Source organism: Spermophilus citellus (assembly GCF_964194105.1).
Source record: "Spermophilus citellus genome assembly, chromosome: 18".
Lineage (NCBI taxonomy): Eukaryota > Metazoa > Chordata > Mammalia > Rodentia > Sciuridae > Spermophilus > Spermophilus citellus.
Window position 1 is genome coordinate 56,128,886 of NC_138200.1, and position 25,249 is coordinate 56,154,134.

The window sequence follows — 25,249 nt, forward strand, 5'->3', positions numbered from 1 at the left end:
AGATGCCTTGTCTCTGATTTGATATCAAGCTCCTTGATCCCTTTTGAGTTAACTTTTGTGCATGGCGAGAGAAAGGGATTCAGTTTCATTTTGTTGCATATGGATTTCCAGTTTTCCCAGTACCATTTGTTGAAGATGCCATCCTTCCTCCATTGCATGCTTTTAGCCCCTTTATCAAATATAAGAAAGTTGTAGGTTTGTGGGTTGGTTTCTGTGTCCTCTATTCTGTACCATTGGTCCACCCACCTGTTTTGGTACCAATACCATGCTGTTTTTGTTACTATTGCTCTGTAGTATAGTTTGAAGTCTGGTATCGCTATACCGCCTGATTCACACTTCCTGCTTAGCATTGTTTTTGCTATTCTGGGTCTTTTATTTTTCCATATGAATTTCATGATTGCTTTCTCTATTTCTACAAGAAATGCCATTGGGATTTTGATTGGCATTGCATTGAACTTATAGAGAACTTTTGGTAATATCGCCATTTTGATGATGTTAGTTCTGCCTATCCATGAACAGGGTATATTTTTCCATCTTCTAAGATCTTCTTCAATTTCTCTCTTTAGGGTTCTATAGTTTTCATTGTATAAGTCTTTTACCTCTTTTGTTAGGTTGATTCCCAAGTATTTTATTATTTTTGAGGATATTGTGAATGGAGTGGTTGTCCTCATTTCCATTTCAGAGGATTTGTAGCTGATATACAGGAATTTGCACTTCATTTTTGCACAATGAATTGAAATGCATTCTGCTCTCATGTACAAGTAGAATGAATGAATGAATGAATGAATGAATGAATAAGCAAGCAATCTCTGGGATTATCACACTTTTTTATTGGGAGGAAGTAGAACATTGAAGAAAACTGCCATAGGTAAATCTAAATTAGTTTTGATTAGCCTCTGAGGGTAGTTTCAACTTTAAATAAACAGCATCTCTTTCCCTGAAAACCCTGAAACATGTTTTAAATGACGAAAAACAGAGGCTTGATATTCTTCTATCCAGATCAAAAAGGAAAAGGAATAGACCATGTTGTTCGAAGGCCAGCAGTTCCTTGGGGAGAGAGCCAATGTCGCCATCCAGGACTGTGGCCTTTGTGAAGCCCTCTGTGCTTTCCCATCCTGACCTGCTCAGCTGGTGTTTCACTGACCTGGCTCAGTTGTGCCTTTATCCTTCCTCTCCCCAAAACTATACAATGATCCTCCGAGCTGGGAAAAAGAAGGGATAGGGGAATTGAAATATAAGCAAGAGATTTAGACCCTGCTAAGATCTTTAAGACGCAGTAAAAGTGGAGGAAAATGATAGATCCCACATAGCTTTAGCAATCCAGGGGCAGAGGCACTTTGATCAACACCAAAAGAGTGAGCAAGATTCTCGCAACCTGTCTCCTTTCCAAGGCAAAGCCTAGAATTTTGGTAAGACGGTGTAAGAGGAGAGGTCCTGAGACAGAGGTCCTGAGACAGTGCATGTGATACCCAAGCACACCAGGGTCCTGGAGGAATGTCTTCCTAGATTGAGAGAGGGCCACGGACCAAGGCTCATGTAGGGGTGGGTGGGTGGGGAAGGGAATATTCCCTCCTGGAACAAAATTCAGCTGTTTTTCCTCTGACTTTATTTTACTTTAGTAAAATCTAGTATATTTTCATTCAAACATCAGAACCTGTGTCTTCCACTTTTCCTTTGAAATGCTCTTGACCCTTGCATTGGTAGCTGTGTTTAGTGGATGAAGCCATTACAATCTAGAAAATCCTGTGTGTGTGTGTGTGTGTGTGTGTGTGTGTGTGTGTGTGTGTTTGGACAGATTTGACTTAGGAATCATCCGCTGACTATCCAGTGGGTCTGCCTGTAGAGAAATATCTCCTCAAGGATACATTTGTTTCATCACAACTTTCCTATAATACTCAGGCTGAGTTTAGAGTTCCTACAGAAGAAAGATGTCCATCATGTTAGAACACTGAATTGATAAGCTTTAGAGCTAGGAAAGACCAGTTTCCAGAGGCAGGAAAAAAAAAGGCTCAGAGAGCTGAGGGCCTTCCTAAAGGACACTCTTCCTATTGGGTACCAGAGGTGTCCACTCTTTGCTAGAGTCCTGTTGATTATCCCCTTATGCCACACTATTTTCAGTCTTTTCACTTGCCTAGTGTGAAATTAGTTTGACATTCATCAATATTTTCTTGAAGGACAAAGGAAGTTAGGCACGGCCTTGTGATTTCTTTTGGCCAGTGAAATGTGTGAGCAGAAGGAAAGTGTTTCACTTCCACTTTAAGAACCAGTATGCAATTCACTAAGTTCCCTTTCTGCTGTCATGGCAACAGGCAACATATTAGATAATAGAAGTTCCACCAGCTGAGGACAATGAGGAGCAGAGAGGGAGAATGTGGAGCAGAGCCCTAGATGACTCATAAAGGATGTGTCATGAGGGAAAAATCAACCTTCATAGCTTTAAGCCACTGGGATTTGGGGGTTGTTTGTTACTGCGACATCACCTAGCCTATCCCTATCAGGTAAGCCTGATCTACATCATTATTCCCATAATGCATCTCTGCGCTCAAGGCTTAGGAGGGCCCACAATGCAGAAAATCAGAATACAACTCCATAATACATTCTAAATTCCATGGATCGCCAGCATTCTTTCTTTCTCTTGGCTTATATTAGGAGGGGGGGATGTGGTTCATTATAAAGAATGAGTATTTTGATAGCTTCTCATTCTTGGAACTATTCTGCAGGTAAGTGCCAGGTGGAAATTTCCTGTAGTTCTAGAGTTTAAAATAGTGAATCGATTATTTTAATAAGTTTAGTGTATTATGACCTCAAATGCATCACCTTGTACTTACACATACATGTGCAAAAATCTTTGGTTTCATTGGAGGCTTTTTATCTAGATAATTCTCAACACTTTACAAAGTTTCCTGACTTTGTAAGCACCAGCATTATGGCAAGTTGGTGCTTCAAAAGCCTCCCATCATCCAACATTTCAGATTAACAATTATAAAATAAATGGGAGATCTTTGCGGAGTAGTAGGAGAGACTGTGTGACCTTGAGTAAATCACTTAGCCTTTCTGGGCCTTAGCTTCCACCTCTGTAAATTAAGGAGAGTAAAAGTACTTGTCTCCAGAATTCTTTCGAGAATGAAGTTGGGTCACGCACATCCTGTGTGTTTGATGTCAACTATATCCGAGCCTTAGAATACTTAGAAATCTAGAAAACAAGTTACATACAGTGTTTCTGCTTCTCAAGAAGGGTGGATTCGGAAACTGTTTAGTCCACCAAGTAGTGATAATTCTGGGAAAGATATTTTTTTTTAAAAAAATGGTCCTGTCTCCCTGGTGAAGGTTTTAACACACTTTTAAAAACACAAACAGATGGATAGGAAAGTAAGTACTGCTAACTGGTTAGGAAAATTTTTCCAAACCCCCTGCTGAGGGCATAGATCCAGCAGAGAAAACTGTTAAAGGGTTAGACTCATTTATATTTTTTCCATCTTAAACACTTGGACTTTTCCAGGTTTAAAACAAAGCTCAGAAAATGCTAAAGCTTAATGGAGAATTGAGCACTGCCAAGGAGCTGAAAGATCAGGTAAGGCTCCTAACTCGGCCGCACACATGGAGTTGAAACTGGCTTAGGAGGGACTTCCTTTCTTTCCAAGTCTCATGGCTCAAATTCCAGGGATAAGCATCACAAAATATCACAGATAGAAGTAGACAGCGGAACGTAGAGTTCAAGAGCTCAGAAACTTGAGCTAGGTGGGTCTGGGTCCGCATCTCATAGCAGCATGACGTTGAATGGGACTTTCTTTGAGCTTTCTTGGCTTCACCCAGAAAATATCAGTGACACAGGCTTGCTAGCAGGGTCATGAGATACGACGGGAAAACAACACTTAATAAATGTTTCTTACGGTTGCCAACGTGCTTTTTTATCTGGAATGAGATGGAAACGGAGTCCTCTGATTTGTCTAACATTTTGATCAAACTGTACATGTATTTCCTAACTTTTTCCAGAAAGGATGGAAGGGGGCTGTTTTAGTTAGTAGAGCGGTATCCCAGATGACCTATGCTTTTTAACAATCCTCCTACTAAGAGGTGAGCAACTTCTAAAACAGGCATTTCTGCCCCTTGCCTGCTGGATTAGGAGCCATAAGGGATTTGCTGCCCGTTTTGCAGAAAACTGCGATCTGGTATGGATTTTCTAGAAGTCCATTCCTTCATTTCATTTAATTTGTTCCAAAATTCTTGTTCACAGGCAAAACCTTGCGTGAGTATCCATTAATCTCCATCATATGTAACGTGAAATCTGCAATGTTTCTATCAATGTGAATGTAACTTGGAAATCGAGTGATATCAAAATTAGTGTTGGAAACTGCTGTAGATAACTATAAACTCTATCACGACAGGTACAAGATTCCTGAAGCACAATTAGTTTTCAAGCTTTCCTGTTCAGTAAAGCATGGCCATCACTATGAATTGGAATCTGTTGAATAGTTGTGGTATTAGTGATAGTTTTAAAAAAATGGCTTTCCATTGTTTATTAAAGTTTTGCCCTTATCTCAAATAATTTCTCAAAGACGATAGCATTGATAGTGTTGTTGGTTGACTCTAAAATTACCCTAAAAACTGCCACCCATGTTGCACCAAGCTTTCTTGTTCAAGTGCCAAACCCCTGGGAATGCTGCCATTTTGAATCTACATAGTGCTTTTGAGCTCTAAAATTGATACTGAGTTCCAAGCTTTAATTTAACCCCAACTCCCCCACAAGAAGAAATATGAAACTATCCTTTGAAGACTAAATACATATTTACTTTTTTGAAATATGTTTGAGAAGGCATGCTATTTGGCAAAAAAAAAAAGCTAATTAATCAATACAGAAATTTACCTCCGTAAATAACCTGTTTTAATTATCATGCATATGGTAGCAACTGCGGTATCAGTACTCATCATTTTGCCTGTGGGCTGTCAGCTCTGCTGGTGTCACATGCTTCTAAACAGAGTAACCAGGTTCCACCGTTATATAAGCAAAACAGGGCATCTAAATATATGGCTTGTCTGAATGAAAACCCACCTGGCAGCAAGGACTTGTGATTTCAGCCATCGCTAATGACTTCAGATCCAGGATAGGATCAGATGGTGCCTGAGGGGTCAGTGTTATGACTCTCAGTTCGCCTCCAGCCCCAGTCCTGGTTGCAGAGCTATGATGGATGAAATGTCAGATTAAATCCATTCCTACTGCATATTGAAACTCAAAAGGCATCCTCCTGGAATTTAGCCTTCATAAAGTAGATAGGATTATAAATAGTTCACAGCTAAAATCTGTGCAAGATATTAGCAGGAAATTAAATTTCCCGGGACTCCAGAAAAACATTCCTTCTGGAGTTCAGAGGTCAGCACAGCTTCTTCTAACAACTACCTGTAGTTACAAAGGGAACATGGTTCATGGACATAGTCTACTGCTCCTCAAGTATTTCTACTCCTGTTCTGGGGCTTCAGAACTCCTTGATGGTTTGGTTTTTAGGAAGGAATGGTTAGATTTCCATCTCAAATGCAGATTTCATGTGACATTCAGCAAGAGTCATTTGTTATTCAACTGTCTCAGGGAATCTTCAAAGAAAGATGATTTATTCCAAACCTCTTGTTTTATGAATGAAGAAATTTCCTTAGAGACTCTGAGCTGGTGCTAAATATCCAAATTAGATGAGATCATCTCCATTAAAAGATCCAATTCTGAAGTCCTCATGGCATAAAAGAATACGGCTAGCAGGCCTTTTACTCAGAGGACATCCAAAACTAGAGAGACAGGACATTTTTATTAGCCCGAGAGAGAATATTCAATTGTTGACTTAGAGGTTCAAGTTGTACATCATTTGGTATTTTGCTAGTGAGACCTCAGTGTACTACTAGGCTCCATGTGGAGCAACCTGGTGACGTGCTCCTCTCCTTAAGACACATATATTCAGCTCTGAGGTGAGAGTACAGGGGGCAAGCATCAAGTCATCACCTAATTTACTCATTGATGTCAAAGAAAAATGGCTCAGTGGCAAGGAAATCTGTAGGTCCCCACTCCCTCCCAAGTGAGGCTCCATAACCTATTCCCAAACACTTGAATCAAACTGCTACTTGTTATCGGGTCAAGGATTTTGTTTTCAAGTTAGAACAGCGTCCACACACTATTTCTTTTAACCACTCTACACATATTCTCTTAAGAGAGTCCCTGGTAATTGTCTTAATGGTAATTACATGCTTGGGGCAGTTGTCATCCACTGTTATTTTTCTGAAAGTGAGGAACAAGGGACAGGAGCAAGAGAGGAGGAGGGAGAGTTTTGAGATAATGAAATCCTTTTAATGACAGAGCCATGCCGTTAACCTAATTAAACTGTAAAGTGGTAAAAAAAAAAAATCCAGGTACTAAATGGAAATGAAGAAATAAATCAGCTGAGACAGCAGCGCTTCTGGGAAACCTTCTGAATTCCGAACACTGTGACATTGCAGTGTCCGAGTCTCACGTTGTACTCTGGCCCCCTTTGGTCTTGTACAGAGGTCTCTTAAACTGACCTGTCCAGTAGGACTTGATTTACGACGTCCGTATCAGGGCTCCAGTTCCCCTGGGAATGTGGGTTATGCAGCTCATATATTTCAAAAGCCAGACCGGTGTGTAAGATATGGCCACAGAGTACCGGGTAGGATGGGAAGTCTGCACTTTCCTGGCTCTACTCCTAACCAGGTATGGGGTACCTGAGACGTTGTGGCTCAGATGCCCGCACCCATTTATGTACACTATTCCTGCCTTCTCTCTTAGAAGAATGGCCCTGAGACGATTAAAGTCACTTTGCCTTGTAGGATCAAGAGCTGGAAGGTCTTGGGAACTTACTTCCCCTGGGGCAACCCTCAGCCATCAACTGGCTGATGCTGAGCTCGACAGCCCAGCATTCCTTGCCACAACTCAGGGCAGACTCTGAGACACAACTTACACTCCAGAAACCCCTGAGCTCAGGCTAAAATGATTCACAAGGTCATTGTCTGAAACTGTCTCCTTGGGTGGCTTCTTCCCCTTCCCCATCCTGCATCCTCCTCTTTTCTGTTTCTCTTGGAGCTTTTCTTTAATAGACGCTAAAAATCTGCATGTAAGAAGCTGCTTCTGGGGAGTCCAACCTAAGAGATGAGTACTTCCCATACTTTGCGCCAGTCTCAGTTCCAAAATCTAAAAGTCGGAGATGGCAACACCTGCCCTTATTAATGACGATAAGCCAGCAGTGATACTATTGGCAAAGTGATGGGATCCTCCAGGCAAAGCGACTTCAATAGTCTCATGGGAGTTTTTTTAAGAGAGAAGGCAGGGATGGGTGTACATAGGTTCATGAAGGGCTTCTTCCAAATTCCTTTTCATACTGCTGCCACCCGAGACAGAGTGGAAAGGGACATCATGATATAACAGAGGGCCCACCCATCTGTCACTGCTCTGCATCCCCACCCTTCACTACCCAAGTTGCTGCACTCCACAGTCTCTATTTTGACCTCCATCACTATTTTCCATCTGACCCAGCAACAATTAGCTAATCCTTTACACAAAGATAGAGATCTTACCCAATCAGCCCAAGGATTTCACTCTTGTTCCCATTGGGGAACCCCTGTAAAGAAAAGCACGAGGTTTATAGGTGAGGGAGATTTGGAATAACGGATAAGGAGAAAGTTTATCCATTATCCTTCTGTGGGACTTCAGAATCTCACATCAACTCCATCACTAAGTCACTCAAGTCTTGACTAGCTCACTTGACATCTCAATATGTTCATTTCGTCGGTGGCAGAGCCATTAATATTTATAGACAGTTCACTGGATGCCTGGAATTATTCTAGGCGCTGACTTCCTCTTGAAAAAACAGGGGGAATTGTCTGATGCAGCCACAGCAGTGTGGTGAAGATTAATTAATATAAATAAGTAATTGCCTGAATAATGCAGGGCACTCAGACACCTCGCAAATGGATGCTGTGTAAATGTTACACGGGATGAGTAATAATAGTAAAGGCTTGATGGACAAATTTCCAGTAAATTTAAAGTCTCTGTCAACCTGATAAGTGACTGAAAGTAAGCATTTTCTTGATGGTTTATAATGGATGCTTTTGTTTTTCCTGTGGCCTAGGCAGGGGAGAGAGACAGAGAAGTGAGCAACCTTAGCAGCAAGCTCCTGAGCCTGCAACTCGACATCAAGAACCTTCACGATGTCTGCAAGAGACACGGGAAGACCTTGCAAGAGAACCAGCTGTGCGTGGAGGAGGCCATGATGAACAGCAGCCACGTAAGGAATTGGGCAGCGGCTACCTGCCGCTGCTCCCTTGAGCAAGAACAGTAGAAAGTTCTTTCCTGGGTCATTTAAGGCTACTTATTGAGCAAGCCATGAGGGACAATGACTCACACACAGAAAAGGCTATTCCTGCCCTCGGGATTTTTTCACTCTAGCTGTTTCCAAGATCATCTGCCTCTCAGATGTGCTGTCTTTCCTTTTTCTGGCCTTTCACACCTGACCTGGTAGCCCATTTCCCTGAAAATGCCGGATCACAGTGATCTAAGGAGAGTAGTATCTCCTGATGGATCTTAGACACACTTCTAATCAACCATGAAAGTAAAAGCCATTGCACCCACTCCGGGGTGTCACTCTTCATCAGTGCCATGGGTGCTTGTTACAGACGTGCTTGCCTCTTCACTGCCTTTGAGATGTCCTTCTGGAGGCCAGAACCCAGTCACAGGACAAGCTGAAGCGTTGAAGAGGAATGCCTCTAGGAGCAGAACCCAAGTAATGGCAAATCGGGAGACGGTTGATTAAATAACCTAGCTCCCTTCACCTGTGTCAGAGTTAACTCAAGACACGCTCCTAGCTCTCTCCCAGAATTCCTCATGGGGACCCACCCACAGTGGTAACTGGCTTGATGACCACCCTCCCTGGCTCCAGAGTTTCCTACAGTCTCCTCCTACATGAACTTCTAGTTGACAGTCACTCAGTTCCTTGTTTCAGGGCCTGCTTTCTTTCAGAGGTACCCAAGCTGAAACACTCAGTACCACTTATCCTGCCTGCGTGAATAGTTAGGCCCCCCGGCACACCATCTTTCTGGAGTGATTTTGAACTAATACTGATCTAGGGAATCCACCAGCTGAAGTGGTTTTTATTTCAGCCTGAGGTTCTTTCTCTTTGGAAACTCTAAACCTAAGGTCTTTAAACCACACTCTAAGCTTATCCACACAAACTGGGGAGCCCGCTGGGATATGTTTTCTAAAAACTGATTTCCAAGAATTTCTTACTTGCGGTCTTTATTTCCATTTAGTGACTTGAATTCTGCACAAACATAAAGCAAGTACTGGTTGCATAGGTCTTTGCTGAACCCCCCAGGTACTGTGTAAGCAACCATGGTGTTCCTTGTCATCAAGGATCTGGTCTCTGTCATGATGTCTGTTAGAGTTCCCCCAGGACTTATCACCTCACTATGGAAACCAAAAATTGTTCTCTGCAATGCCCAAAAAATGCTACCAGCAAAGCAGTCCTACCAAGCACTGCATCCTTTTCTCAGGAAGTCATGAATATAGAAAAATCTTTGGTTTCCCTAAATGGATCTCAGGAAGAAGATCATAATTTACTTCTTTCTAAATATTAACATTCTAGGATGTTTTCACTGTCCTGGGCTTTCATGGATTTACTTATTCCCCCAGTCAGGGAAAGCCATGTGGCTTATAAATATACCTGGAAACTTGAAAGGAGAAAAGTATTAAATTGCATTTTATTATTCTAATTGCCCAGAAGAAGGTCTAACAGCTTGAAACAAGCTTTAAAACAAGTTCTTTTTTTTTCCTAGCACTTAGTGCAAAATTTAAATTGCAGACTATGCATACAAATACACAATTACATGTAGACCTATACTCATCTACTCAGAAAATCCCTTTAAAAAATCTGCTTTCCACAAGGAAATGTAATATGAAAGAGAACCATCTCCGTGTGGAGGAGGGCATGATGAACAGCAGCCACGGAAGGAATTTGGCAGCTGCTACCTATCCCTGTTCCCTTGACTACCCAGGGCTAGAACAATAGAAAGTTCTTCCACTAGTCATTCAAGAGTACTTGTCAAGCAAGCAATGAGAGAAATAAACACACACACCATAACTATGAAAATACCACTCCTACCTCAGGACTTTTCACTCTGGCTATTTTCAAGGTCATCTGCATCTGAGAGTGAAACCTAAGACTTTCTGGAATTTTGCTAATATCTGAAAGTGGGGGTGGGGAGAAGCAGGAGGTCATGGTTCAGGACCACAGTTATGGGAGAAAAGCAAATCACATCCGATGTTACATGTAACAAAAGAAATGGAAGAGAGAAGGTGGATGATAGGAAACAAAATGATCTGACCTCATATATAAAGAATAATTCATTATGCTCTAAAACCCTGGAACAGAGCAAGCGAGGTGCCCCTGATGCAGGATTTATGGGCACTGACTCTTCGGTGCAACCTGCTCTTGCTTGACCCTGAGACTGAGCGCCTCCTTAAAATCTGCACCTTGCTTCCCTCACTCCAGTCCTGGCCCTGTCCAGAAGCCAAAAAGAAAGCCTCAAAACAAAAGGAGAAAAGAACAAGAGAGGAATCATAATAAAATAAAGATCAAATCAGGAATAGAAGTGTCCTGTTGAATAATTTTCCCAGGCCCCATTCCCTGGCAAAAGCATGGGTAGTGTATCCTGACATTCAGTTGAACTTAGATTGTCAGGCTAAGCTGTGAGGTATGTGGAAGGCATTATTTTTAGGATAAAAACTGCATAATGCAAATTTTATTCCTGTAGCTGAGAGTAATTAGTTGGACATGTAAAGATTAGTAGAGTCCTGATGGACATTATCACACAGTATCATTTTGGATAATTTTTCCATAATTTTTCTTGGTGCATGACGGTTGTACATAATGATGGGATTTGTTGTCACATATTTGTATGTGACAAAATATAATTTGGCACAAAATATAATATAATTTGACCAATCACAATCCCCAGTATTTCTCTCTTTCCTCCTCCATTCGCTGGTCCTTTCCTCTCCTCTACTGATCTCTCCCTTCAATTTTCATGGGGTCTCCACCCCCGACACTTTTTCTTTTCCTTTTTCCTCTCCAGTTTCCACATATAAGAGGAAACTTGACTTTCTGAGTTTGGCTTATTTCACTTAACATAATGCTCTCAAGTTCCATCCATTTTTCTGCAAATGACATAATTCCATTCTTCTTTATGACTAAATAAAACTCCACTGTGTATATATACCACATTTTCCCTTTTCCATTTATTCATGGAAGGACACCTAGACTGGTTCCATAGTTTGTCTACACAATATCATTTTGAATCATTGATAATGAAAAAAGAAAGAATTTTTAAGTGAATCTGCTAAATGTAATATGGGATCCTAGATTGAATGATCCTAGAACAGAAAAAAAAATTACATTAGTGAAAAAATCTGACAAAATTTCTCTAGTTTCATTCATAATCATGTAACAACATTAATTTCTTAGTTTGGACAAATGTACCACATTATGTGAGAATAACTTAACATTAGGAGAAGCTGGATGTAGACTCTATAGGAACTCTCTTTGCTACTTTTGAAATTTTTCCATAACTTGAAAATCATTCTGAAATAGTGTATGTTTTTAAAGTGAATCTCGGAGATCACTGGTGAGAAGAATGTCAAAGCCACAGATGCATGCAAAAGAAATGCAGGTCAGTTAAGCATGCAGTTCTGTATGCTACCAACACACGAAAAAATACAAGCAATATAATTTAGGGAAAACCTAAGAAGAGATCGACCTTCTTCAGTGATTTAAGACTAACCTACATTTCAAGAAAATATCTCACCTAACGCCTCAAAGATAGGAAAATAATTTTATAACAATGACTGAAAAAGGATAGGGAGACATTCAGCTCTTAAATTCAGTTCTGAGACCCAGTCATCAGAACAATGCCAACTTGTGACAGAAAAGAACGCAAACTAGAGTAGGGAATAAAAGGGTTAAAAAGTATTTTGAAAAGCCGGCTTTAGGCAAATCAGCAGGGCCTGATGACATTCTTCTAAGAGTACTTAAGGAATTGGCAGGTGTTATTACATAGCTGCTAGTGATTATTTTTGAGAACTCAAGAGGATAAAGAAAGTCCCTGTCGACTGAAAAAGGGTAAATGAAGTGCTCATCTTTTTAAAAAAGGGAAAAAGGACAATCCTGGTAATTATAGACCTGTCAGCTTAACTTCAATATCAGGGAAAATATAGAACTTAACATCAATCAATTAGCATCAACTTGAAAAGCACAAAGTATTGGGTGGAAACCAACGTGACTTTTCAAAAGGCAAATCATGCCAGGCCAATTAATTTCCTTCTGTGATCAAGTGGCCACATAGGCAAGGAAGGAGCAATAGCTATAATCTCTTTGACCACAAGTAGGGCTGAAAGGTTGATTAAATATGGGAACAAGTTCCTTGGGTGGCCTGCGTGCTCCATCTTTTCAAACAGCTGATGCCAGGTAGAAATCTAGCTGAGAGACCTGATAGACCAGATGGCCCCCAGAATCATCTACCTATGGACGGTCACCTTAAGAATTAATCTTACTTCCATAAAATCATTTCTAACTTGTTCCTTTTCTCCAGATCTCAGTTTAGAAGCCAAAGAAGAATGTAAAAAACAAACAAAAAAAACTTTTCAAAAGAAAGGAAAGGTTTTGGTACCTTTATGCAACTGTTCTGTTATTTAGCACAGATATGAGTGAAATGTCAATTTCATAGCATGTGGCATGGATTCATAGCATATCATTTTCTATTCACTTAGAATTAATAAAAATAAACTTTTGAATATGTAAGGATAAATAAGTGGAAATGTTGCAAGTCTTACGTCAGCTTAGGCATTTTTTTTCCAAGTCTTGCAAATTTCATTCCTCCAAACCCATAGTTTTGTGGAGTACATGAATATTTACATTTCCATCCAGCAAAACTCCAATTTCTCTGTAGATATAAGCAATTTGGGGAACTTTATAATTAGTTCTGCTACTGGAAATGTTGAGAGATCTCCCATCATCTGGCTGGTCCATCATGTTACCCCAGACCAAAATTAAATCCAGAAGGCTCCACATAACCTTTAGGAAGAGATATTATTAGTGGTTCATCAGCATCACTGCCAGATTGGGGAGCTCTCTACACCCCATTCAGGAAAGACACTCTTTACCCACAGGAACCTTTAAAGCAATTCTGAGCACATCTAAGTATGGATGACATACCAGATACTAGGAACAGAAACCCTGAAGAAAGTTTGACTTCTTTTAAACAAATAGTGTTTCTCCCATTCTGTTGGGTAATGAAGAGAAAGTGGGCACATGGAAAGAAGGAGAGGCAAAGAAAGAATGTATTCTCATGTGTACGTGAGGAGACCACAGCTGAGTTTCATCTAGGTCATACACATCCCGTGGGGGAAGGGAGTTCCAGATCAGAGGTTACACGTGAGCAATAGAAGCACCAGGAATCCAGTTTCTTAACCCTCAAGAGACCAGTTCACATTAAGTGAAGCCAAGAGAAGAAAATTTGGGCAAAAAATAATAAGGATTTTTGCCAGGTGTGGTAGCACATGCCTGTAATCCCAGCAGTTCAGGAGGCTAAGGAAGGGAGAACTCAAGTTCAAAGCCAGCCTCAGCAACTTAATGAGGCCCTAAGCAAATGAGACTCTGCCTCAAAATAAAACACAAAAAGGATTCAGGATATAACTCAGTGGTAAAATGTCCCTGGGTTTAATCCCCAAAACCCCCACAAAAAAATTAATCCATAGTAGTAGTAGTAGTAGTAGTAGTAGTAAGCACTTCATCACTGAGCTACATTACCAACACTTTTTAATTTTTATTTTGAAACAGGGTCTCACTAAATTGCCCAGGCTGGGCTCCAGCTTGTGATCCTCCTGCCTCAGCCTCCTGAGCTGCTGGGATTATAGGCTCCCAACAATGATAAGGATTTTATTGAATATTTGCTTCAATAAGACAAGCTGTTCTGAATGAACCCCATCCCAGGGTGTTTACGCCTTTGGTTAGTTACGTCCACAATGAGTGCTTACTTGTGATCATGTGTTTTTCCAAGTAGCTCCTCAGGCCCCTGGCAGTTGTTCTATAGCTACTTGTGTGTAGACAGGGAGATCTGGGCTCTTGAGGCCCTCCCTACACACACACACACACACACACGCACACACACACATTCTCTTTCTCTCTTACTACTTCCAAGTCCCTTCTCTCTAAACCTCAACCAGAAATGAGTTCTTAGAATAACAGCATTCTTTCTTTTCTTTTTTCTTTTTTATTGATTTTTTTAAAAATAAATGACAGCAGAATGCATTATAATTCTTATTACACATATACAGCACAATTTTTCATATCTCTGGTTGTATATAAAGTATGTTGACACCCAATTCATTGTCTTCATACATGTACTTCGGATAATAATGTCCATCACATTACACCATCCTTGCTAACCCCCTGCCCCCTCCCTTCCCCTCCCACCCCTCTGCCCTATCTAGAGTTTGTCTATTCCTCCCACGCTCCCCCTCCCTACCTCACTATGAGTCAGTCACCTTATATCAGAGAAAACATTCAGCATTTTTTTGGGGGGGTGGATTGGCTAACTTCACTTAGTATTATCTTCTCCAATGCCATCCATTTACCTGCAAATGCCATGATTGTATTCTCTTTTATTGCTGAGCAATATTTAATTATGTATATATGCTACATTATTTTACCCATTCATCTACTGAAGGGCATCTAGGTTGGTTCCACAATTTAGCTATTATAAATTGTGCTGCTGTAAACATTAATGTGCCTGTAGTATGCTCATTTTAACTCCTTTGGGTGTAGACTGAGAAGAGGGATATAATGGTAATTCCATTCCCAGATTTCCAAGGAATCTCCATACTGCTTTCCATATTGGCTGCACCAATTTGCAGTCCCACCAGCAATGTATGAGTGTGCCTTTTTCCCCATATCCTCGCCAACACTTATTGTTGTTTGTCTTCATAATAGCTGCCATTCTGACTGGAGTGAGATTATATCTTAGAGTAGTTTTGATTTGCATTTCTCTAATTGCTAGAGATGATGAACATTTTTTCATTTATTTGTTGATTGTATATCATCTTCTGAGAAATGTCTGTTCAGGTCCTTGGCCCATTTATTGATTGGATTACTTGGTTTTTTGGGGGTTTTTTGGTGCTTAGCTTTTTGAGTTCTTTATATACCTTAGAGATTAGTGCTCTATCTGATGTGTGAGGGGTAAAAATTTGCTCTCAGGATGTAGGCTCTCTATTCACCCCACAGATTGTTTCTTTTTCTAAGAAGAAACTTTTTAGTTTGAATCCATACCATTTATTGATTCTTGGTTTTAATTCTTGCACTATAGGAGTCTTATTAAGGAAGTTGGGGCCTAATCCCACATGATGATGATTAGGGCCTACCTTTTCTTCTATTAGACACAGAGTTTCTGGTTTAATTCCTAGGTCCTTGATCCACTTTGAGTTGAGTTTTGTGCATGGTGAGAGATAGGGACTTAATTGCATGTTGTTGCATATGGATTTCCAGTTTTCCCAGCACCATTTGTTGAAGAGGCTATCTTTTCTCCAATGCATGTTTTTGGCACCTTTGTCTACTATAAAATAATTGTACTTTTGTGGGTTAGTCTCTATGTCCTCTATTCTGTACCATTGGTCTACCAGTCTGTTTTGGTGCCAATACCATATGAATAGCAGCATTCTTATCTTGGAAAGAAGGAAAGCACTTAATAATATCTAACATACATGTTAACAATTATAGCTACACAGAGTAAATACAAAATCCAACTTTGTTCAGCTTAGGAAAAAGTTCTCATGAACTTCCTTCTAGCCATATGCACTAGATTTTCAGGCCAGGAGTTCAGCTTGTCTTTGCCTAGAATTTCTTTTGCCTGATGACTACAGTGGTCCATTTTTGTCTATCAATTATGAGTCATTTAGGATGAGATAAACTTCCAGGGGAAGTGGAAAAGAGTAATTCAGATTGAACTGACACACCCAACCATTGTCTTTCCAGTTCTGAGCTGGGCTGAGCCTTCTCTACCTTATCTGTGCTGCCACCACACACTCTCACTAAAGAAGATTTTTCTCTCTCAATTCTCAGCTTACTCCCACTAAAGCTCCATCTCTCCAGTTATCTCAGTCCAAAACCTTGAAGTCATCCTGTTGTGGATGCCCAGCATTACCTACCCTCTGACATCTACCTCAGCAGTGAATTCTGCAAACTCTACTTTCAAAATATCTAGAATCTAGTCATTTCTCCCAACCCCTACTACAACCACATTGGTCTGCACCGCCATCTTGTCTTGCCTTTAGTAGCCTCATATCCAGTATCCCTGCTTCTGTCTTTGCCAGAGAAAATGGAGTTCATCTTCAGTTGATTTTCAATAGAACAACCAGTGTGTCCTTTGTAAAATCTGAGGGAGATCAGGTCACTCCCTGTTCACTATCCTGCAGTGGCTTTTCATCTACATGAGTCTTTGGAGTCTTTATAATGGTCCATAAGACCCTGAAGGACCTCACCTCCTTTGTCTTTCTCCCTTCATCTGGTCCCCCTTGTCCCCTTTACTTTCTCTACCCCAAGAAGAACAGAGTAGCTAGCACCCCCCCTGGGGATCCTCAAATGCCACCAGGCCCATTCCCACTTTCTTGTCTTTGTACTTGCTATTCTCTCTCTCTCTCTCTCTCTCTCTCTCTCTCTCTCTCTCTCTCTCTCTCTCTCTCTCTCTGGAGTATTCCTGTGACAGATTTCTACCAGGCTCCATCTCCTGCCTCTTTCAAGTTTTGGCTCAAATATCACCTTCTCAATGTCGTCCTCCATAAAAATGGTACCAACTCCTCCCTCCTGACAGTCCTCATCTTCCTCCCTGCTTTACTCTTCTCGATGGCACTTTTTCCTCCTAATACACTCCATGATTTACTGGTTTATCTTGTTTCTCTTCCTATTACATGCAAACTCCATGAAGGCAGGTATCTTTTCTGTTTCAAAGACTGCTTTATCTCCCTTACTTAGTACAGTACTTGATATAGTAAATGTACCACAATATACTTAATTAAATTTTAAAAATTAATTAAATAAAAACATTATATCCCACAGAGGCTAGTATGTTTATGCTCATAGTGGCATTATTCGCAATAGCTAAAACTGAAACAATTCAGATACCCACCAATGGGTGGATATTTTTATCCACCATGAAAAGGAACTAAATACTGATTCTTGCTGCAAACTGGATGAGCCTCAAAAACTTATACCAAGTGAAAGAAACTGGATACAAAACATGAGGTATTATACAATTCCATGTATGAAACACCTAGAAAAGGCAAATCCATCGATGCAGAAAGCAGATCAGTGGCTGCCTAGAGGTGGGGGTAGAGACAGTTAGTGACCACAAATGGGCAGGAGAGAATTTTAGGGATGATGGAAATGTTCTAAAACTAGAATTGTAATGATAGCTGAATAACTCTATAAATTGATTACAAATCATTGAGCTGTATTTCTTAACAATGAAGGACTATTATGATTAACTTGTCATAAAATGATGTTATGTGATGGTTACAGGGTGAGTCTAGTAGCATTTCAGGTAGGTTGTGGATTGGCAGATGGAAATCACCCCACCCACATGCACACTCAGTTTCTCCAAGGTCACACCTACCTCCAGGAGGTAGAGACAGAGGCAGTGCCTACATGTTGACAGTATCTCCTTCTCTCTGCACCCCATTCTCCAGTATTCCAGAACCCCTAAGAACTTACCCTTGACTCCTTTCAGTATTCCTTTACCCAGGTATTCCAAATTTGGTCCAAGAACCATGACCCAAAAATCCATTTTCTTCCAAGTCAATTATCTTGTCTTTATATGTGAGGTCAAAACATTAGCATGTTATTACATATCTCTCTCTAGATCCTTTACATATTTGTGTTTTTTCTTGACCTCACAAGAAGCTTTCTGACAGGTAAGAACCATCTCTTGATTCTTTCTTTTGAATCCTTCTTACAGAGTGGGAATACGAAATGCCATATCTCCCTGTGACCAGAATGAAATGTTTAGTAAGTTCTCTGTGGATGAAAAGATGAAAGGGTAGATAAGTGTATGTGAACAATTGAACAGATGAAAAACCTGCATTCTTAGTGACAAGCTAAAGCCTTTTCTCTCTGTACAGCAGAAGAAGCAGCAAGCCCAGATGTTAGCATTCGAGGACTCCCTGATGGAGTTTGGGTCACCGAAAGAGTGTCATCTGAGGCAACTCCAACAACTGAAGAAAAAATTGCTGGCCCTTCAGCGAGAACTAGAGTTTCGCACCGATGAATTACAGACTTCCTACTGCTCCCTCCTGCAGTACCAGTCCATCTTGGAGAAGCAGACATCTGACCTGGTTATACTGCACCATCACTGCAAGCTGAAAGAAGATGAGGTACAGTGAGCTTGACTATGGAGATGCAGAAATCAGGCCACCCCTGCTAGAAAGCAAACACGGGGCTTACAGCGGGGAGCTTTGCAACATCTCAGGCAGGTTTTACAAACTTTCCCTCTTTAATTCTTGATCTTTCTGAAGCTGAGCAGAAGGAAACTAAACAGGATGGCATAAGTACATGAGAGCTCCAGGGCTAACACATGTGGGTCTGTGGGATGCAAGCATGCATGGCGCATCTGTTGGTGGGTGAGCCCATCCTCTTCATTCCATGACCATCACAATTTAAATGCAAAAAGAGTCTAGGTCGCCAAGGGCTATTAAAGAAAAATAAAGATATGAGACCCATAATATCAACTATTTTTAGAAAAAATCAGGTTCTGATGATTATTAGTTCCTGGCGCCTACACAGTTGATAAGATAACCAGACAATGGGTCTGATTCCATCATTGAAAGTGCCAGATCATTTTGGGGGGACTGGAGTTTTAGATCCTATAAATTCAGCTTAAGTATATTCTGGACATTCATTTATATTCATGTTCCAGGGCAATACCTTTCCAACCAAAGAATAGCATCCCTGTAGAATCCCAAGACTCAATTCAAAAGCAGCAAAACTAAAGCCAGTAGCACTAACAGCAATAGAATCATGGTTTTGTATAATGGACGGGCAAACTCTTATATCCGGGGGTTTCCCCTTGGCATTTTCTTCCTCCAGATCCAAAGAAAATCCCAATGAGTGTTTTAGATGGTGTTGTTGCTTAAAGACCATCTCCAGGGGTTTGTGAGGGACCTTGGAGATACAGAATTTTTTTAAAGGGATTACTGTGAGAATTTGCTGAAAAGAATTGAGAAGGGAAGGACAAAGAAGAGTTATTCTACAACATACAATTTGGGACAAAGACTGTGGCATAAACCATGGTTTCAAAAAGCTAAATTGGAACTGTGTTAAAATTGGCTGGTTACACAAAAGAGTCCAGGTTTTGCCATCACATCTGCTCATAGCTTCTATTGTCTAGGTCACCTGCAGGGGTTGGTGGAGTTCCAACCATCACATCCCTGTTCCACATAATCGAGAGGAACGGGAGGATGGAAAGAAAGGCACACTCCTTTTTAAGGACACTTTCCAGAAACCCTGCACGACACTTTCATTCATGTATCATTGGCCAGAATTAGTCACATGGCTATAGCTAGTTCTTGGGAAGCCTGGGAAAAGTGGAGCTTTTAGAGGGGTATTGCTGCACCAATGAAGTCAAGGTTCTGCTACTAAAGAGGAGGAGGAAAGGGTAGATATGGGATTTGGCAAGTAATGGACACGGCCGCAGACCCCACACTGAGAAAGTGTTGGGAAAAAAACATTTTTTTTTTGTACCCAGGATTGAACTGAGGGTCACTCGACCACTGAGCCACATCCCCAGCCCTATTTTGTATGTTATTTAGAAACAAGGTCTCACTGAGTTGCTAAGTGCCTCGCCATTGCTGAAGCTAGCTTTGAACTCGCACTTCTCCTGTCTCAGCCTCCCGAGCCATGGGGATTATACAGGCATGCACCACCATGCCTGGCTTAGTATTGGAAAATTTATTTGAGGTGTTCTGCCAAGTTCCCCCAGTGCTTTGTTACACAGAAGCATCAGACTGCTGCCTAGGGTTGGGTTTGGCCAACAGTTGAACCCTAAGACAGGATATAAATACATGCATGTAGTTAGTTCAGGAGGTAGTTCCAGGAGGCACATAGAGAGGCAAGTTAAATAAGTCCAGGAAGGCCATGAGTTTAATGAGCTTACATTTATGGAATGTGCTCTATCAGCATTGGACTATTGGAACCAATATGAAGTCTTCCATGATGATTCTTCTTCTCTTCACTCCTTGAAGACATGTAGTTCCAACCATACAATTTAGCACACTCAACTGTATACAGTTGTTTGCTAATTTTAAATTCTATCCCCCCAAGGTTATGAGAGTTTTTAACTCTTTGAGAAATGAGTCTCTCTCATATGCATATATCCCCTCTGCACCTAAGTAGAGCTTATGAGCATTCAATAAATATCTGTCAGATGGATGATTGATTGATTGATTGATTGAGAAGAAAAGAAATCTAAATCAGGATCATGAAAATCTCAGGGGATCTTTGGTTTGTGCTTCCCCACCATCTCTTGGAAACTTTACTGTTGTGGTCCAGCGTACATGAGGGACTCTACATTTTCCAAATTAGATCTCTAGAGAATTCCTAGGGGGAAAAAAAAGCACTGGCATTTCAAGCTCTTTTTTTAAAAAAAAATGGAGCAGTACAAATCCATTCCTGCTCATCAACAAGTATTTATTGTGTTCTTACCACATGCCAGCCGGAGGGGGCAATAGGCATGGTCCCTGGTTCTGTTTCTAATCATTCCCATCCTGATGTCACACATGGCTTTTAGATCTGCACTGCACCTATTCCCTTCATCCGGGTTTCCAGTTTAGACTTGGGAATGCTTTGCGTAGGGTCTGACAACCATGCCCTTTACTGGTTAGATGCTTCACGGGTTCTGTGTGGTTTTGTTCCTCCACCAACAGGTGATTCTCTATGAGGAGGAAATGGGAAATCATGAGAACGCAGGGGAGAAGCTCCATTTAGCACAGGAGCAGCTTGCCTTGGCCGGGGACAAGATCATCTCCCTTGAAAGGAGCCTGAACCTCTACAGGGATAAATACCAGACTTCCCTGAGCAACATCGAGTTGCTGGAGTGCCAAGTGAAGATGCTGGAAGGCGAGCTCAGCGGGCTCATCAGTCAGGTAGGACGCACACCAGGCTCCTCAGCCCAGCAAGCAGAACGGCCCCCGCATGGTTCCCTTCAATGGTCCTTCACCAGAAATCCAAACCCTCAACCAGGGGTCAGCTCCTGCCCTTGAATTTTGCAGCCCTCAGCTTTTTAATTTCCAGGTTGCATGTTTCCTTTAAGGTTACTCCTTAGCTCTTTTGGGGTTCCCTGATGACTATCAAGAGCCACCACTTCCAATAAAGCAGAAAGAGAATTGCCAGTGAGCTCCCCAATCTTCCATGTCCTCATGGAGGTCTGGTAGTGAGCTCTTCCAGGTCCCAGGACTCCTGCCACCATGACTTCAGGACCAAACAGGAGAAGGCCAGGAAATGTAAGGAGGAAGAAACAAAGGGCCTGGCTTGTTTCTTTTCTCATTATTATTATTATTATTTTAATTTCACAAGTAACGGTGTAGACTCTCTAGACCAAAGTATGGAGGTTAAATGTGAAAGTCTGCCGTCAGCCTGCCTTGCCCTTCGGTCACTGCGCTGGGAACCCCAGGGCTTCCGTGATGTAGTTACATATGTAAGTGGCCAGGGCTCTCTTTTTACAAAAATGGGCATTATAAATGTGATTTCATAACTAGCTTTTAAAATGCATATCTTAACAATTTTCATTACTACTTGTATCCTCTAGATGTACCATCTATTGACTTTTTTTATTTTCTGTTACAAATAAGTTGTAATAAACATCCTTATTTCTGCAGGGTAATTTCCGAAGCATGGTTGCTGGGTCATGGGATATGCTTATTTTTAATGTTTAAAAATACTTCTAAATTATATACAAAAAAATGTTACCAGTTTACGCTTTTGTCAACAATAACTAAAAGAGGTTTTTTTCCCCTCCACACCTTCTCACACTGTTTTCAGTCTTTTGAAGTTGTGCTAAACTGAGGAGTGGAGCGGTGGAGGGGGGGGAGTTTTCTTATTTTTTATTATATAATTTTCATTTCATTTGTTCTAATAGTCACCGGTTGGGTTCCCCAGGAAGGAGACTCCAAGACAGATGAGCATGCAGGACATTTAGGGACAGCTGGTGTTATTAATCCCCATGAGAGGAAGGGGGAAGGAAGAGAGATGGCCAGAGAAGTCGGGCTGTATTGTCTCAACAAAGGCTCAGCCGACCCCAGGGTGGGGTGGGACTGGATGCAACCCCAGAGCAGTCTTAAGCTCAGCAAAAGGGACCTGGCCTTTGTACCTCCATGTTGATCGATTATTGGATGTGGGCTGCCCCTGGGAGAGGTGTGACCTTGAGCAAGCGGTTTTCCTCTGCCCAGGCAATCCCCAGAAAGGGCTGATTCCTGGCAGCAGCCCTTGGCAGCTGCTGGGCCAGCAAGTTCTTCACTGCCAAAGGGAGTCTGGGAGACACATCGGTCACCTCCACATGTGAGGGTATATTGACCACTGCTCATATGGGTCATAGGGAGTTTTGTTTTACAAATTATTTGTTTTCATCCCTAACCCATGTTTTACTGGATTGTTAGTCTTTTTTGGGTTGATTTATAGGGACTTCTTAATATATTACAGGTAATAATGCTTTATCATGGATGCTGCAAATATTTTTTTCCGTGATCTGTAACTTTTCATTTAACTTTGTGAGTAGAACTTTTCACCATACAAAAGTTTTATAATTTTTGCAGAGTTGAATCTGTCAGTCCTTCTTTATAGATCCTAGGTTTTCTTCTCTACTCCCAAGATTATGAAAGTCTACTTCATATTTTCTTTTAGCACTTTTATAAGTTTTGCATTTTTATGTTTTTTATCCTTAGTCCATCTGGAATATATATATATATCATGCATATGTATCATTATATATAATTAGATGTCTCTGATTTTATTTATCCAAGTGGATCTATAATGGCCCCCACACCCATTAGCTGAACATCCCAACTTTTCCCACTGATTTGGGTACCAATTCATAATACTGATTCTTCCATACACAGAGCTCTTTCTGGGTACCTTTCTTTTGCTCTTACTTTCCAATTCTTACAGGTGTGACTTTAACCAATAACATGTTTTATAGCTCCTTTTAGAGCCAGTCCTCATTCATTATTCTATATTTCAAATTTTTCTTAGCCATTTTTGTACATCTCTTCAGGATGAAATTTAGACTTTCATTGACTGACTTTCACATTATATATTAATTTAGGGGAAATTATCATGCCCTCGGAATGTGACATATTTGTTCTTTTATTCTGATTTTCGGATGTACCCTTTCACTAAGATTTTATACTTTTCTTTATAGATTTCACATACTTCTTGCTAAGTTTATTCCTAGATATGTTATAGTTGCCATTAGTTTTATGAGTAAAAACTTTTATATATTTAATCTTAAGAATTACTACTGAGGTGTAGGAAACCTCTCTCAGCCGGCCACCCTACTGAGTTCTCTTATGGGGTTTTTAGTTGAACATCTTGGATTTTTCCAAATTTATTTTACTTTCTAGGTTTATACAACTTATTTTCTATCTCACTGCACCAACTAGAACTTTCAGAACAATGTAGAACACAGTGTCTTTGTTTTGCTCCTTACTTTATTAATTTTTTTTATTTTTTTCCTATTAATTTTTTTTAGTTGTAGTTGAACACAATGCCTAACTTTTTTATTTATTTACTTATTTGCAGGTGGTGCTGAGGATCGAAACCAGCGCCTCACACGTGCTAGGCAAGCACTTTGCCACTGAGCCACAGCCTCAGCCCTTGCTCCTTACTTTAAAGGAAATGTTCCTAGTATTTCACTATTAAGCATAATATTGATATTAATATTAATGCCTGTTATGGCTTCTTGTTTAATGTCCTTTTTCAGATTAAAAGTATGACTATATCTAGCTTATAAGAATGTTTATCAGAAATGAATGTTGAATTTTACCAGATGTTTTATGAGCATCTTATCCTTTAATGAAGGAAATCAGATTAATAGATTTTCAAAACATACAAAATAACCTATGTCCCTGAAATAAATTCTACTCATGATGTGTTATTTTAATAAACTGCTTCACTTACAATTAACTATTTAAGTTTGGGCATGGTAGTGCACACCAGTAATCCCAGCAGCTTGGGAAGCTGATGCTGGAGGATCATGAGTTCAAAGCCAGCCTCAGCAACTTAGCTAGGCCCTAAGCAACTCAGCAAGACTGGATGTGTCTTGCTGTGGTGTCTGGATGTGGCTCAGTGGTTAAGTACCCCTGAGATCAATAACCAGTTCAAAAAAAAAGTGTCAAATTTTTATTTTCTGCATTTATATTCAGAAATAGGATTATTTTATGGCTTACATTTTTGTGCTCTCGTCTCATGGTGATGTCTGAATTTTGCTATCCTAATATGAGTAGAAAAGCTTTTCACCTATATTTTCACCTGTTCCTATAACATACAAAATGTCTACTTCTTTAAGATCATAAATAAACCCAAACTTTACACATCATTGTGCTCAACAGTGTATCCCTCTTCTGTATTATTGAACTTTTCCTTTTGCTGTAATAATTTCTTCTTAATTCTTTCAGAAACAGTTGTGTGTGGAAATTTTTCTCCATACTTTCATGTCTGAATGAGATTTATTTTGACATCGTTCTTGAATGCTAGTTTGGCTGGATAGATAAACTTTCAAAAGCATCTTCTCCTAAGCCTTTGAAGACAGTGCTGCATGGTCTCCCACCACCCAGTACTGAAGATCAGTTTGGGGATGTCATTCTGTTGTCTGTAGGTCATCTGTTTTTATCTCTTTGAACTCGAGAGGTTTTTAGATGAAGGATGTTTTATCTTTCATTAAGCCCCTCAAAATACTTAACTGACTTTTAATCTGAAGATCTACACTTTTCTTTGATTCTGAGAATTTTTCTTCTATTACTTTTAAAATCAATTTCCATTTTCCTTCCCAAAGTATTAAAAAGATATTAAAACCTATGGATATCTTCTTCCTGTTCTTTAACTTTCCTGTTATGGTTTTGATGCCTTTGCCCTCTTAGACACTAAATTATTTACACAAATGTCATTTGTGG

At 40.4% G+C, this 25,249-nt stretch overlaps 1 protein-coding gene across 1 annotated transcript in view; it reads left to right on the plus strand.

The window, feature by feature from the left end:
* Nucleotides 1-3,520: 3,520 nt before the first annotated feature.
* The window catches only part of PMFBP1 (polyamine modulated factor 1 binding protein 1), a gene marked incomplete at its 5' end in the record, with an annotated part of 51,564 nt that continues 29,835 nt past the window's right edge, over nt 3,521-25,249 (plus strand). The window contains 4 exons of the mRNA XM_081274695.1: nt 3,521-3,571; nt 8,121-8,276; nt 18,215-18,463; nt 21,011-21,229. Of these exons, the coding sequence (XP_081130821.1) occupies nt 3,521-3,571; nt 8,121-8,276; nt 18,215-18,463; nt 21,011-21,229 (675 nt within the window). The remainder of the gene's footprint in view (nt 3,572-8,120; nt 8,277-18,214; nt 18,464-21,010; nt 21,230-25,249) is intronic.